This window comes from Hippocampus zosterae, chromosome 14 (genome assembly GCF_025434085.1).
Source record: "Hippocampus zosterae strain Florida chromosome 14, ASM2543408v3, whole genome shotgun sequence".
NCBI classification, from domain to species: Eukaryota; Metazoa; Chordata; class Actinopteri; order Syngnathiformes; family Syngnathidae; genus Hippocampus; species Hippocampus zosterae.
In genome coordinates, this window is record NC_067464.1 from 12,927,286 (window position 1) to 12,944,037 (window position 16,752).

The 16,752-nt window shown below is 40.3% G+C and overlaps 1 protein-coding gene across 1 annotated transcript in view; it reads right to left on the minus strand.

The window, feature by feature from the left end:
- Nucleotides 1-15,074, minus strand: part of LOC127615229 (connector enhancer of kinase suppressor of ras 3-like) — a 32,147-nt gene extending 17,073 nt beyond the window's left edge. Inside the window, exons 1-2 of the mRNA XM_052086849.1 lie at nucleotides 14,792-15,074; nucleotides 1,203-1,366 (exon numbers count right to left, since the gene is read on the minus strand). Of these exons, the coding sequence (XP_051942809.1) occupies nucleotides 1,203-1,366; nucleotides 14,792-14,843 (216 nt within the window). The 5' untranslated portion in view covers nucleotides 14,844-15,074. The remainder of the gene's footprint in view (nucleotides 1-1,202; nucleotides 1,367-14,791) is intronic.
- Nucleotides 15,075-16,752: the final 1,678 nt, after the last annotated feature.

The window sequence follows — 16,752 nt, forward strand, 5'->3', positions numbered from 1 at the left end:
CCATGGAAAGGAACCTGTTCCAGCACCTGGAACAGAAAAAACAATGCAGCTTTTTAACATTCAAAGAAAGTCTTGTGTTCCTATCCTAGAAAGCGAGGTAAAGACAACGATGCTTCGAACATTATACAAGAAGCATGGTCTCTCTTAACCCATACACACCAACTGAATCAAACCTGCAAATTTTGAATTTAAAAGTACACATCCAAATGAATTATATAGCATGGCAGACTTTAGGCAAGTTCATGAGCAGGGAATGGGTTTTACACTCCAAATAAACCTGCTTGGCCTGTTGTACACATGGCCCAAAAGTACCCAACAGTGTGAAGTGGATTTGAATTTTTAATCAACTTGAAAACAAGATGACCCCTGGAACAGAGGTGTCTTATCACCTTGTGTTATGTTTGGGAGAAAAAGAACAAGTTGAAGACAACCAAACCCAACAGAATGCAAAAACTTCTTTAAAAAAGCATAATGACAGAAAATGCTGACACAGATGAAAATTCATGGATCACAATCTGAGACTTTCATGGGACAGGAAGTGATAAAATCCCAAATCAATTCCATCTGCTGGAAAAGTTAGTTCCTTCTTAGCTGGGCCGTTTGTAGTGCTTCTGCTTTGATGCTAACTGGCACCCAAGTGCTTACATACTAGGATGGAAGACATATTCAGTGTATGAGGAGAAAGCAAACACATGTGTTGGAAGGGACAAGTATGGGAGACAAGGAGTCCACTGGTGCATCAGGCAAAGTGTAGTGAACAGTACAATCGCTTTTTGCTCTGGACTGTAATTATTTTATATCAGACGTATGCTCTTTTTTTTCCTTCACTAAATCATACGTGATCAACATAGACCTTTTATTCCAAAAAATGGTCAAAGGCACCAATAGTGGCTCTTTATAACCACACAATTTCTAAAGAAAAGAAAAACTCTTGTTCCGTAGTGCACACAAGCAACTTCACGTGTGAGCCTCCATCGGCAGGGTAATGATGCTTAATTCCATCGCCGCTCCCTTCAGCTGCCCAACAACAAACGATACACTGAATTTGTGATGAATACACAGCAAGATCGGAGAGGCAGCCAGCCAAATGAACAAGAGGCTCAACCTTTTGCTACTACCTAAAATCAATTATTGCAGGTTGGAACTACTCTTACAAGATTTTTATTTTTTAATATAATTACTGACTGATGAGTTCTACCCACCAGAGCGCATAGCAGATCAACAGCTTCCAGCACCAGCTCCTGGTGTCCAATTCTTGCCACACCGAGCTCCTCCAAGTCTTGATGCGTGATCTTCAGTAACTGTTCTCCACTGATTTTCTCCCGCTCAAAGTTGCTCACGTATTGCTGCAAGCTTTCATCCAAACCTGGATACACATGGAAAAAAAGAGAGTGGCGTATGTTTACTTCGCTCAGACGGCAGCAAATATCATCACAAGCATTTACCCCTTTAATTTGCATGCAAAATCCTTATTTGCGTGTTCATATTGTTGGTTTCGTGTGTAGGCGTGTGTTAAAACAATGTGGAGGAGGAACAGGTGGGACTGATAACTTTGCAAGATAAACACACTACAAACAGAGCAACAGTTGAGACAGCCAAGTCTGTTAGGCTAGTTAAACAATGAAAGGCTATATTTGTGCAAATGTGTGTGTGTGTGTGTGTGTATGTGTGTGTGTGTGTGTGTGTGTGCCAACCGCCTAATGCTACTGTAGTTGGATTCATGCATTGACTGGACAATGGACAGCCACGCTAGCAACTCTGGTACTAAGAAGTCAAATATGTATAAATCATTCAAAGAAAATGTTTAGTTCCGATAGCCCAACGTGAGCTATATACAATGTGACAAGACATGAAAACACACAAACACCCCGCATTCAACTTTTCATTCATTAATCTTTAGAGTGTGTCTGTCTGTGTATGTGCACACATTTGCAGAACGCCATCATTCTTCCAATGAAAGAGCGTACAGAAAGGGGGCAGCTGCAGATGCATGGCCCTGTGCCCTGCTTCTTAAAAAGACCCGTCAGCTGTGAGACCCCCTCAGTCACAACTCCAAGTCCAACCTCCCCATACACAGATATTCCTCAGTACAAGGCAGGATTTGGTAGCCCTAACTCATCTTGAAATTCAAGTCACAAGAAGTCCCCCTGAGAATATAAAACGTAGCAAGAAATCAGTGGAGCCTCGTAAAATACAGAGCATGAATTTATGAGAGGCAACCCACTAGGTACGCCTTCAAGTCACAAAGACATTTATCTAACAAGGCACATCATATTTTATCTCTCATCTACACACACTGTGGGTCATGAGCATGGGCATAAAATTGGAAGCCATGACAAGAATGTTAACCCTTGAAAGGGGATGAATAGTTAAAATGGCACACTCAATAATTCATATACTTACAGACCCACTGAGATAAAATGGCAGAGGATTAATTTCTGACCTCTTAGAAGTGCAGTGAACCAACTCAAATGTGAGTATAAAAAGGTGAATTGACTTTGAAATACTCATGCGTGATGAAAATGGTAAAGCTCTGAAAGCTCACAAAACATGCGAGGCTGACGGCACACTATGACAGTTGGTCGAATAAATCTGTTTGTTGTGGTCTGAGTCTGCACTCAAGCCATCGCAGCGTAGTCAAAGGAGAACCAACTGTGGCTTGTGAGCCATTAGTCTGCGCACAAGCCACATCTAGTTAGGCTCATGAGATGTTTCTCATTCCTTGGCATTTAAATTCCTCAAGACCACATTAAGGAAGTTTGGGCTTAACCTCTGAATGGCCAGCTGCAACGAAAAACACAATATTACACGCAAGACCAACAAAAATAACTGAGCAACACGGGAAAAGGAAGATAAAGTCAAACTAAATGTAAACACTGAGCCAGCTACCAGGGAGTAAATGAAAATAAAGCTTGGGTTAGCAAAGCCAAAGGGAATTATGTCACATTTTAGTATTATTTTACACATTTTAGAACTACCAGAAGAAACATCACAAAAAAGGCTTGCAAACAATTGACAGGTTGGTACTTGTACGTTTGTCACCCAAATACTGTTGGGGGTATGATTCAACTGGCGATACTAGTGTGAATGGAAGGGAATGCAGCGCCTGCGTGAAAGCTTTTCAAAAGCTGTGCACTATGAAAGAGCGTTGACATAGTTTTATGGCTTCTGTGAAGCACTTGGCAAAAGTCCTCGGACCAAACCAAGAGGGTGTAACTCCGCAGCGGAGACATAAACACACACCACCAATGTCAAATACAATCATTTTGATATACAGCTGGGACTGTATTTACAGCTCACCAATGTTGGGTTCGATTGAAGCCAAAGTGCAGGAAGTAATTAAATGTGTTGATTTTAATCAGTTTAATTGAAAAACGATTTGTTAGTGTTATCCTTTTATTGCTCGTACCATTTAGTTTCCTTTGATAATGTTCTCTCCTTGTGTTTGGGAGTAAGCAGCTTATTTGATTTATATCAGTGATTCCTGTTTGTCGGCAACAGGTTGTGTACTGTATACGAGTGATTTACCGGACAGGCAGGCATTACTATGGGGATCTTGGAAAGCTCGGGGCACAGAAACTCCAGTCTGGACCGTGTAAGTGGAACTACAGTATACCCCTGAGGCAAGTGAGACAATCAAGACCCACAGCAAACTTCATGGTTGGTTGGGTAAGCACACATTTCCGGCAACATAAAGAAGAGAACCCATCTTCTTGCCAATGTCTGCGCTATTCTTGTCATAATCTCAATATTTCCCATAAGCAAAGACAAACCAAAAGTGCTGATTGGGTTCTTCATGGCTTCATCTGTGACAGTATTTGTGCGCACTTAAGTGGAGGACAAAGAAACACTGAATTTTCAATACTGATTGTGCAATGACACAGTTTCTATCAGTCTGTACCAGCTGAGTTTAGATGAGAGGCGAGGTACACACCGGACTGATTCAGAATTTATTTCTCACCAGTGTGAAAAATTATGTTGAAAAAATTATGTTTAAAAAAAAACAAACAGCTAACAGACAAAATTACACTACCATAAAAGTAACTCAACTTAAAATTAGTACGTTTCACTACCCCTTCCTGACAACCCTGTATATTCTTTAAAATATTGTACTATAGTTTTATAATAAATAATGGTAAAGAAATATTGATATACAATACATACGCATCCTTATTCCTCTCCACACCAAATAATTAATCATTACAACTTATCATTGCAAGTTGTCATTCTAAGTTGTATCTATAGAATGCTAACACAATATGAAAACTGTACAATGAAAACAAGAGGAAAAGACAATGAGGCCACGGAAATCTCATTAGGTGTGCCACGGGAAACTACCCAACTTCAATTCATTGGTCCAATACAATAATTTACAGACGATAAGTTTCCACTTTTTTCCACAAACTTTGAAAAAAAGTAAAGAAATAGTTTTAAAGAATCCATCCGTGTAACTTCTTTCTTCGCAAACATCCCATGTTATAACCTAGAGACCTGTGGCTCTTAATACGAACCGGCCAACTTATCTACAAATGTGTTTGGCAAATATTTTTTTGGAATTACAAATAACTTCGTTGTTCATCAGATTTCGAACAAAGTAAATTTGTGGGCAAATCAATATCATATAATTATTTCAGGACACATAACTTGTGTAAAAAAAAATATACATATTACACACACACACACACTATATGTCTTTCTTTGGTAGTGTACCGTGCGATACATGTAAAACATGGGCCTTGTGAAACACGCACACACTATATGTCTTTCTTTGGTAGTGTACCGTGCGATACATGTAAAACATGGGCCTTGTGAAACACGCACACACAAAAGAGTGAACAACAGCCTTTCATTTGCACGAGAAAAAAAACTAGGTAAACTCCTTCTACCAGATCTCTCCCATCTTTCAACCACTCCCTTTGCTCCCACTGGGAGTGGTAGCAGCTCTCTAACACACACAAACAAACATGCACCAAGATCCCCAACTGAGGTGGCCAGTGGGAACACGACTGGGTGTACAATGGCGAAGCCACTGTAACTCTGCTGTTTTTATTTGTCAGCCAGTCCTCTGAACCTGCAGGGAATGGTCAGGAATTTGACTCATTGTTCCCCAGTGAGTAGCACCATTGTGGGAATTCACAGCACTCGGGCACAATGGACTCTGGCTGGACCAGGCTGTGCTGTAATTAGAAAGAAAGAGCTTGTCTCTGCAACTGCTAAGCTATCTTCGAATGCATGACTTCACAGAACAACAAAGCCTGGATAGACACTGGGCCGGTCCTTCCAATGGGAACTGGGAAAAAGAGTCGGACAATAGGGCTCTCCGTGTTGTGTCTTTTGCAAAAATGTGTGCTTATTAGACAACAAACAGTGTGACTAGAATCGTTTTTTTTTGGGGGGGGGGGGGGGGGGGACATGCTTTGAGATACTGTAACTTCAACATTTTCTTGAATTCAGTGACGAATTCAATTGTTTTACGTTTTCAGTCTGATCATGGCTTCCACTCTCTGCCAACAAGGAGTGTTTCACCCCATGTACCAGAGTGAAAATAAAACAGACAATTACGTATCGGTGGTGACGTATCCACGGTGGGTTTCCCAAGTTAAAAAAGCAGCTGGGGCTGCTCTCTAACTTGATGGACGATGACTGATGGGATAAGAGTGGGTTAAAGTCCACAGGCCTTCTTGTGTTGAAGCATATGAACAAGGACGAGTGTGCAAGTTAATCCATAGCTGCTCTAAAAACAGCTTTCACGTGGAATTTGAAGTGAATAATATTGCATTTAATCTGCAGACGCGTCATTCAGACACAGCAATTCGTTTTTAATAGGAGACATTTACAATTTTAATTGTTCAGTATTTTCCATACAAGGGTGTTACTTTTGTTGTGGCCAGGTAAGTGGTGACTGATATCTGGCGGCAGCTGTCTAAACAGAATTGCATTCTGAGATTAAAGTCAGAATTCTGACTTTAAAGTCAGAATTCTGAGAATAAAGTCAGAATCTTGCCAACCTTATTTTTTCTTTCTTCATTGGCCCTAATCCTCTTCCGTAGGCCAGGCATCACTTCCGGGAAGATAAAAGTGACACACCGGTCCCGACGCCAAATCTAATACCGCTGCACACTATTGGCGGCAGTAGTCAGAGTTCCTCATTGTAACAAAAAGTCACTAGAACTGCTAGTTTGGAAGGTCTACTAGCGTGGAATTTTGTGTATGTAAACAAAGCTTCCTTGTCCATTTCGGTGGACATTTCATGTTTATATGTGTGATGAGATGAAAATAATGTACAGAATGAGCAACAACTGTGCATGGGTTCTTTGGATGACTACTTCACCGCCATTTGTTTGCTGTCTACTCTTCCGATTCTTGCCTCAAGCACTAACCGCTCGCAACCAGCCAATTGGCACGATCAATGATTGTCAACTGGTCGGTGATCGTTGCCGATCACCGACACACTATTGACTGCCCAACATTGAGACCATCTGCTGGATGATCAATTTCATCAAGTAAGTGTGAAACAAAGAATAGAGCTAAAACAGTGGTTGCAGCAATAATAGCTTGTCTGTAAATCCACAGAAAAGAAAGCAGTGATTCAATGCACACGAGAAAAAAAAAAAGTATCGATAGGGTCACTAAGCACCAGAACAATCTTGGTCATAATTTGTGTAAATTACCCTTTGATTAGGGATGGGAGAATTCAATGTTTCTTGGATGCATCATGATGATGACCCATTAATATACAGTATTTGATTATTAAACAATGCCATAATGCTCGTGTCATGGAAAAAAAGTGACTTGCTCGAGGGCAGCTCCACAGTCTCGAGTACCGTAAGCACCTTTTCATCTATGTGGAAAGCAAGTTAATTTTCATTTTTGTCACATGTTTAAGGCATCTCGTGATCCAAAACCCAAAGCTGCAGAAGTCCAATCAATGATGGTAAACATGCATTAATCTCAGGTTTGGTCTGTGGACACAGAGCAAGACCAGCTGCGCAATCCTGTTACTGATGGGAAAAATTGGTTTGTGAGTGGTAAAATAATTGATATTAATATATGATATGAATAATTAGAAAAGGTAGTAGCAGCAAGATTAAGATGAATGGAATGCTGGCAGAGCTCACACAGTCGGGATGTGTGTCGTGGGCTACCTTGCAAACCAAAGTTATCATCTAATGGTTCCTCAGTGTATCAGCACCAAAGAAGAAGAAGAACACAACTCAGCGTATTGATCTCAAACTAGAGAAGCACTTGGTCTGCGTACAAAGACACTGACCCACTTAAGAATGCAAAACCGTCTCTGATAAGTGAAGGCAATTTTCAGCTATTGTCCCTTACATATTGCTGCTCCAGCATTCAATCATATGCCTGTTCCACATTCCAAAAGAAATCTGGAATTTTAAAAACATATATGCGAAACTTTTTAAGTGCCCACGGGCACTAAGTAGGCCCCAAGAACCACATAAGCTGCTCGGGGGCCTGTTCCAAAAAATTAGCTCACCAGTGATGTGGGCAAGTTTGCTGAACTGCAACAAATGAGCAAAACAACTCGATTTAGATGTAAACAAAGTATAAAAAGGTGCGAGTGTGAAAAGCACCCCAGGACTGTATTTACACTGCCTGTGTAAATACCCAATTTCTATTTAATACCCATACCTAATTTTCCTGACTGTTTATTTATTTACATTACATTTTAAGAGACATAGCTAATACCAGAGTTGTTTCATTCACATACTCTGTTTACATTGCAGTTGTATTGGCTGATACCTGATACATAAGAAGTTTTTATCTACATTTGGAAGAGGCCTGGTTCCAAGCTGAAGATATCTGATCCCATGCATGGTTTCTCCCCTCGACGCTGTGATGTCTATCTGAATTATGTGATTTTTATCTTAATTTTGTCACTAGACTCATGCATTGTGAATCCAGCCTAAGATACACAGGTAAGTGTGGAACAATGGTTTCACTGGTTCAGTTTCAATTCACTCAGAAGCTGCATGACGAGGGTGGCCCTGCGTACTGATGACAGTACAGTGCAGACCAATTGACCAGCACTGATTTTGCATCACAGTAAAGCTTTGGTAGCTGAAATGTGTCCCACTCATTTAGTTTGCCATAGAAATGTGGATGCTGTCATACAAACACGAAATGTTTTTCAAACCGAGCCAAACTTCACATCCATATTTTATGGAACAGATGCTTTTAATTAAACTGATTACAACTTCATGTGTAATTCAAAGAATTACGGGCAAAGTTGCATGATCAGAACTTGTTAATTACCTTAAAACTCCCAAAGGATAACCTGGCCCACAAATTGTGTTCTAAAGTTTAATTTTTTTTTACTGCCAAGTGAAACAGTGAGCTGAGGAGAAATCCTGGTTTCTCTGATGCAAAGGGTGAGTGACGCGTTACCTGAAGGCCATTATTGGTCCGCAAGCACACACATGTCACACTGTGGTACTTTACCACTCATTCTAATTAAAGACAACAAAGACATACGCACACAACTAAATGCCTCTCAATAAAAACGCGCACCACTCGCCTTTTTTCAGGTGATGTGTGTTTGTACGCTTGCCAAACCCTGCTGCCGGTTTCCGCCTACAGCTATGACACTTGAAGAAAGGGCCTATCAGGTTCATGTACTGTACATGATAAATGCAGTTTTGACTGAAAGCAGTTAAAACAAGGCTGTGCATACAGTTGGGAGGGTGAGGGGCAGGTAAGAGACTTTGCCAGGGTGTCTGCACCAAACAAAAGAGAAGGTAAACAGTTGTCCCAACAGTGGCAGCCACCGGTAATATGAGTCATGAAAACAGGTACCAGAGTTTAGAGTAAGTAGGCTATGCTTCAGGATCAATCTGTCAAAAATCGATTTATTCAGGTTATAGGAGCCATTGCAATGGCAGGCCTTGAACGTACTGAATCAACAGCCCATCATTACAATTAAATACAATTTCAAACGTTGCAGTTCCGTATAGGTCAGCACACACAAGGTACATGATGCATGACAATTCAGAAGCAATAGGAGCCTTCAGAGAGCAATAATCTTTTCGCAACATGTGATTAAAATGGATTAGAAATAGTTCCTCTGTAAATCAGTGGGGGGAAAAAAGAGAGCATTAAATTGTATGTTATAGAAAAAGGATGATTTTAAAACTGTGCAAACAGCAGAATGTGTACGGTCGGAGCGGAGAACTGGGAAAACCAGACATGTCTCGACATGTCCTAAACAAGCTGTGTTATGGTATTCACCCAGTGCCCAACTAAAGCCAACCGTGAGTTCCCAAAGCTACCCACTGCAAATAGTTTGACAAGATTCTACCATAAAACGGTGGTGAACGCTTGATGAGTGCAGTATTTGGTGAGGGAAGTGTAAACCTTATAAAGGCAACTTGTGGCTCCGACACGAGTGACACAACACTCCCCACTTGTTTTGACTGCTCATCCTCGGAGCAGAAAGCGACTGCATTCCGAGGTCATTTGAGTGCAAGTGCGCTAACGCTGTTTCGATTGCAATACTGAAACAGGCATACCAAACCTCCAACACTATTCAAGGGCAAATTTGTTTTGTTAGCTGTCTGAGATGTTCAGTCTCTTGGAACAACTTCAATCACATGACTGGCAGAGTGAACTTGGCTTGCAAACACAGCATTCATGCTTGACTTCCTTCCACGAGAGGTCAGGCGCCATGTCACCCATATTTGCACTTGCGCCACTTGTGCCACCTAAGGTTGGAGCGTTGATTCGTGGAGTTTAAACAGAGCCTTTCACAGGCCAATGCGCTTCGGGCAGACCGTCGCCAAATAGCTAAGCGGAGATGATCGACGAGATTTGCAATGCACATTCCACATTTGAATGGAAGCCGAGATGATCGAAGGACGGTTGTCAAGGGATATTGGGGAGCACTCTCTGTTGGATACGATTACAAATTTTTATTTTACTGATAAAATCTTCTCAGTGTGCTTCACACAGTCGTCCCCAGCAGTGTTAATGCAGCCTGCACCAAACTGGGTTGAATTAGCATGTGAATGGCATCTTTAGTTGTTGAGGAACACTTCATTCTGACAAAAACCTAATGGACCTTTCTTTATCAGTTCCTCAAAACCGGATTAGAACAATGACATTAACTACTATGAGTTTCTTCCCACATGGTGACGATCCTGCGGTTGTAAGGCTGGAAGACGAGGCCGTGTGAGAAACAAACCACTGGGGTGCCAGGCATGGACGGAACGAAGGCAATCGCACTCAGTCACCTCTTCCGGGTACAATCCTCTTACAACACTTCCCCCTCAACTCTACAGCTATCTGCATACCAATGGAACAATAGGTTGATTAGAAGTACTGAATAGATTGGTGACTGGAAATTCATTACTGACAATAGTTTGGCTTCATTTTTAAAGGTTGTCTAGAGAATAATTTACTGGTCTATCCATCCTCGTGTTAATTGAAAGGTTTGTGGAAGTTGATTAAATTGGACAACATGTCCTGTTGGTATTAATGGTATATAGTATAAGGTGATTACTGGCAATTACATATGTCATCCAACTATAGAACCTCGGGATGCTCGATACCACTTTTTCAGACCAATTCCGGCACAAGAATTCAACTGCAGTAGTCACCGATACCAAGTCCAGACACCATTGCTACGTTTGATACATAAAATGTCCACAAGAACAATAACAGGGATCATTTATATACCTACATATCCCAATGTAGCCCTTTTCCTTAAAATCGCATGCAGCTAATGGCAATGTTCTTTTTTCCATTTTTTCATAAAATACATATTTTGTATCGAACACATAATGAAATTCATTTAAATAAATGAAATGAAACTGCTTATCCTGACAATGGTTTAGGTTAATATCCGAATATTTCCAGAAATTGCATCTTAAAAGGCATCTGTTGGACATGCATGCCTTCAGTTCTTAATCGTAAAACAGCCAGGGAAGGGCAGCTGATACTGGTATCGGCCCTTCTTGGAAGTACCGATACCTTGAAATAAGGCCAGGTATCGGTCCGATACCAACTATTGGAATCTGTACTCTCCCATCCAAAAAGTACCTTTGTCATTGAGAAGTGAAGGATTGTACGCTTGTGCAGACGTAACCATATATATATGTGTGTATGTATGTATGTATTTATTTATTTATTTTCATTCATTTTAATCAGAGTTCATTCAATGTTCCAAACAGTTGTGACGACTTGCAAAGACATTTGCCAGACATTGCAAAACCGTTTTAATTGTTGCAAACTCTTTTTCTTGTCGCCAAATTTTGAACATGTTAAAAATTTATTTGAAGCAAGAAAAAATGTTTGAGACCATTAATATTGTTGGCGAACATCTTTGCGACCGTTTGCAACCTTGAATGAACCCTGACGGAAAAAAACAACATTCGCCAAGCACGCACACATTTGCAGGCCTGCACCACTTCGTTAATCGAACGCCACTACTGGCTTTAAGACAATGGCAACCAATGTCTCACTCCACTTTATTGTTTGGCATGAATTATGGGTGCAACTTCAGGCATGAATTGGAACTGCCTTTTTATTTACATGGTAACTGGTTGCGCAAGTCCACTTTGAATGACAGTCACAGACTGAATAAGCTTGTATCTAATTGAGTAGCGCAGGTTTGCAAGTGCTTGCAGACGACAACGCATTTTAAGCTCCTTTCATAACTCTGAAGCGTTTCAGACAATGAGACAACGAGCAATTTCAAAAGTTTGAGACATATTAGTACCTACACATTAACAAATTTGGTCTTATTTATCTTAAAGCATACGTAGGAGCGAGCCAAGGCTTTTATGTTTTTTATCTTAACACCACTGCATGGTAACGTAACCACATCACCTATGCGCTCCAGAAAACAGAAAAAAAAAAAACTGGGACATAGTAACGCAATAACATCCGATGAGGATTGAGATTAAAATAATGAAACGCTGACCAATTCATTCTGGTATGTTTTGCAAACAATCACAAGAGCAGCACCAGGAAAAACATGACTGCTCCGAAGAACTTGGACCATTCCAAATGTCTGAAGAATCTTGATGTGGTCTTGTAAATACTGACCCTTAAAAATTGACAGCCATTGTAAAACCTCAGTCTGAGACGAGGCTGTGACTAAAAACCCTATAAATTGTCTTTAAATGTGAACAGGTGTGAGACATAGTTTTGCAAGGGTCTTTTAAAAAATCCTCTCAAAGTCTTCTGATTTAGAAAGTGTGGAGTGGGAACCAATCCTATTCTTTTTCCAAGCACAAACTATTCAAAAAGTAAAGAATGCTTGCCATGTCTGTCACCTCTGTAAAAAGCTAATTACCTCTTTGGCACTTTGATGTTAGTTGAAATACAGGAAAGAGATATCCACACCTTTGCTCACGTTAGATGCAAATTCCCTTATGTGTATCAACATTACTGCATTAGTGGCTTGAGGCAAACCTGTCTAGTCAGATGGTGTAAATATTAGGTCAGTGGGTTTAAGGGATGGAGGCGTGCGATCAAAGTAGACAACTTGATAATTTACTTTGGCTCATTTCATCCATGATAAAAATAAATAAATAAATTGTTAATATTTGAGTACACTGAAGAACTTCCAGTTCATCCAGATACTTTGTCACATGTTCAAGCACAGTTTGAGATTGTTAAAATACTGGTTAAACGCCAGCCGCCACACTGCAGCTGTGCAGTTTTGAATGTTTGGAATGCCTTGTCAAAATTTGGCAGCCTTACTTTCAGTAACAACAAACCAACCAAGGGAGATGGAAAAGAAGTTATATGGTTGGTAAAATGAGAAACTCTTAAGCAGCTTTACAGCCCTTGGGTGGTGCCAACCCTTCACAGCTGAAGCTTCGGCCGTGTGGCTCCTAAATTTGGAAAATGAAAGGGATGGAAGTGAGAAGCACCACTTGTGATTTTTTTTTTAACCCGACCCTTAAATTTGTACTTGATATTTTTTGATAAGATTTTGCCATCCTGTTTATTGATGAGTTAATAACACTTTATCACATCCTAATGGGTAACACGTGACACACTGATCACATGCACAACACCTCTGGTCCAGCTAAAAGATCAGAGCTTATGGTGCTTTAGGGCATCACGAGTCTGCAAGACAAAAGACGACAGTGTTTGGATTGAAAGAACCAATTGCCCTTTCACTGGCAATAAACATCCACCAGCCACTGCTTGATCTCCTCCAACAATGCAAGTGATTAACAAATGCTTCAATACACAAAGAACGTCCCTGTCCCTTTATGAAAAAAAAACCCAACCTGAGACAAATGCATACAGTTTTCCTGTGGGTTAAATTCTACGCGGAGCAGCAACTAAGGCTGTTTATACAAGACAGTTTTAGCTGCAAACTGATCCAAACTGCTGGTCTTGTCTATTTCGTGCTTTGGAACCTGCAATAAATTATAGCGGTGCAATTTCCATGTAAATCGCATGTAAAAGGTTTCCGTCACATTCAATACATACAGAAAAGGAGGAAGACAGAACTTTAACAGTGTTTGCGCTTGTTATCCTCAATTATATACAGGTACATAGTTCATAACCTGACCGACTGTTTCTAAACAACATTTTATTACACTTGTATTTGAACACTGTCATTTGCCTGATGTCTTGAAATGGCAAAAAATGATTTTATACACAATAAAAAGAGCACAATGTTATGGAGAAATAATTAATTTTGTTGAAAGGACTAAAACAAGACAATCCCTCTTGCTTGAGTTGACCATGACGCACGGCTGCCTATTTTCTTACTAACCTGCGCACATTGGTGTGGCTCTGCTAAATATCATTTTATGTATGTTAAGGTGAAACAAAATACTCCTTTAGTCTTTTCACTTTATTTGACCTGATTTGTCACGGCCTGAAAATTCGGTTGATATGACCGATAGACAACCGCTGAGTCTGATTTTCAGGGAGACTGCGAGCAATGGGGTCTGTGTCGACTAATCCCACCATGCATGCGTGTCCTGGCTTGGCCTTTTTCACTGAAACGAACCCCCTCACCACAATCCTTTTGAGCTACCAACCAATGATGCAGACTGGTTTCAAGGTGACCAAAATCAACATGTCATGGTGTAATCTGGGAAATTAAGACACTTTAGTCTGTTTTTTAATAACTACAAACCAAAATTAATTTCCTTACAAGTCTCATTGGTCATTCAGTACACACTGCCAATTGGGAGTATGGAATATTTTCCACCCATACTTCACATACCATTTGACATGTCTAAGCGCACATAGCTTTGCAGTGACTGGACCCAGGTAGAAAGCCATTCGCAGTTGATGGCAAACATGCTACTGGCCTCTAAAAGTTTGTGTAAGACAAGTGAAAGACCCTTAAAAGTGCTCCACACGAGTGTGATGTTTCAATGCTGATTTTAAACGCCAAAGCCGGTTTACTGTAAATAAACAACGACTGCACATTGGTGTTTTTGTTTTGTTTTTTTCCGGAGTAGTGGGGCGGGGGGTCCCAAGATGAAGTTTGTAAATGACAGAGTGCCCAGTGTATTGCCCGCAAATTGAGATTGTCAGTCACTAGTTTGTTTAGACTCAGCTCACTTTCTGTTACTGATGCACAAATAAACAGCAACGTTTACCAATGCGCGTAGAAGAAAATACTGTGCTGCTTCATTGACAAGTGAAATGCTAGGCGCTGACGTTGTTGAGCACTGTTGTCAGTTTCTACGAAACTAGCAGGTACCGACTAAACACGTAAAGGTTAACATTGGGAAACTTTCTGACAAATACTAAGTTAAATTAATACAACAAGGCGAAAGTGTATCGGGCTTACCTTTCATCCATTCTACAACTTGCTTCGGCGTCCACTTCGTTATCGGTTCCATGGCTTCTTCAGTAGCGTATACGTGCAAAAATATTTTGGCGAAGCTATTTGAGGAAGAACTAAGTGTCCGCTTTTCTGTCGCATCCGTATAATAACTTTGTTTTCATGCTTTTAAAGTGCGTCTCTTCATTTGTCAAACAATTCGCATGACGCGAAGAGGAGCAGTAGTGAAATCCCCCACATTAAAACTCTTCCACCAGCCACTGCGCGTGTGGGACCTGTGCCCTCTTCAAAGACAGTTCGGAAAAATAAAATGTACAACGTGACCCATGTGCAGTTGTATAGACTTTCACTTGTATAACTTATAATAATAATAAAAAGTAAAATAGTTTGCGTGAAAACTCAATCTTCTTATGTAATGGGCATTTCAAACAAATGACCAGTCCGTTTATTTTAGATACAGCGTTTGAAATTGAATTGTTTTTCAAATTTACGAGGTACATTAAATGCATCGTTGTGACGTCTGGAGTATTCAATCACCGGTCTTATTTGAAATTGCGGGCCTGTTCAATTCATTCTTTTTTTTATACCTGTATATTCTCTTGCCCAGTGTATGCAATTATTCGCCACGTTTTATTTGGTCAAATTCTAATTATCTTACTGAGCAGTGTTATTCTACAAGTGTAAAATACGTACAGTATGTTTCTCAACATCAGTGTACATAATGGTGCATTCTAATATTGAGAAAGTGACTATTTTTTATATTAACTTGTCATTTAGAATTCCGTTTATCCAAAATACCATCTACACTGTAGCGCTGTCAGAATAATGGAAGTAGTTCACTACTTCCCTCTGCTGGTAGTCAACCAGGCTCGCAACTAAAAATGATATGACTACAGTCAAGTAATGTTGACAACAATTGATATTTTGATTGATTGATTGAGACCTTGAGAACTTTTTAAACTTGAATGTAATACAAAATTCATTCAATCTAGGTTACATTTTTCACACACACTTTGTAACAGTTCTTAACAATACGTAAAAATAAAATATGCAAAACAACCCCCAGAAAAGAATAATTAACTCTGCAAATAATTACGCTTTAAAGATTTCTGAATGGATATCAACCCACAATATACATTTCTGATCTGTTACGATATCAAGAGATCATGAATCATTTTTTCATCAAAATTGATTTTTTTAAAAAGGGAGTTGATTGTAGAAATGTACACGAAAATATGTGGAATTTTCCAAAGTTTATCTTTGAATCATATGAGAGAGGTGGAAAAGTAAAACAGTCTTTATCTATGAAAATACAAAGGAACTAATTGTCACAAGCGTTACAGGGGGTAGGGGCCTATCCTAGTTGTCTTCGGGCAGTTGGCGGGCGACACCCTGAACAAGTTGCCAGCCAATCGCAGCGCACACAGAAGAACAACCAGCGCACACTGACACCTAGAGACAATGTGCAGTGTTCATTCAGCGTACCATGCATGTTTTTGGAATGTGGGAGGAAACGGAAGTACCCAGAGAAAACCAACACAGGCATGGGGAGAACATTCAAACTCCACACAGGAAGCCCACAGCGGGGATCAAACCCACGACCTCTGCACTGTGAGGTTGACGCACTAACCAGTTGTCCACCGGGCCGGCCGATGTTGTTTTAATAACCGATAAAAACTATCGTGCGAGACTGCAACAAAACATAGTAATGTTTACAGTAATATAATGTACTGTAACTAATGAGTGGAGTAAGTGGAGCAATGAGGCACGCTCGGTTTTTGTGGGAGGTGGGCTGGATTGAAGGCATTTGAACAGAGTGGATTCTTGTCAAGGGCCACACTGAGAGAATTAAGGAACTGTTGTAGTTGTGATCTTTGTGAAAGAAAGGAAAAATCTGAGCACCACAAAACCAGAAGTATGGTAAGTACAGTGTTTGCTTTTGACCCTGGAAAATATGAATTTGACTA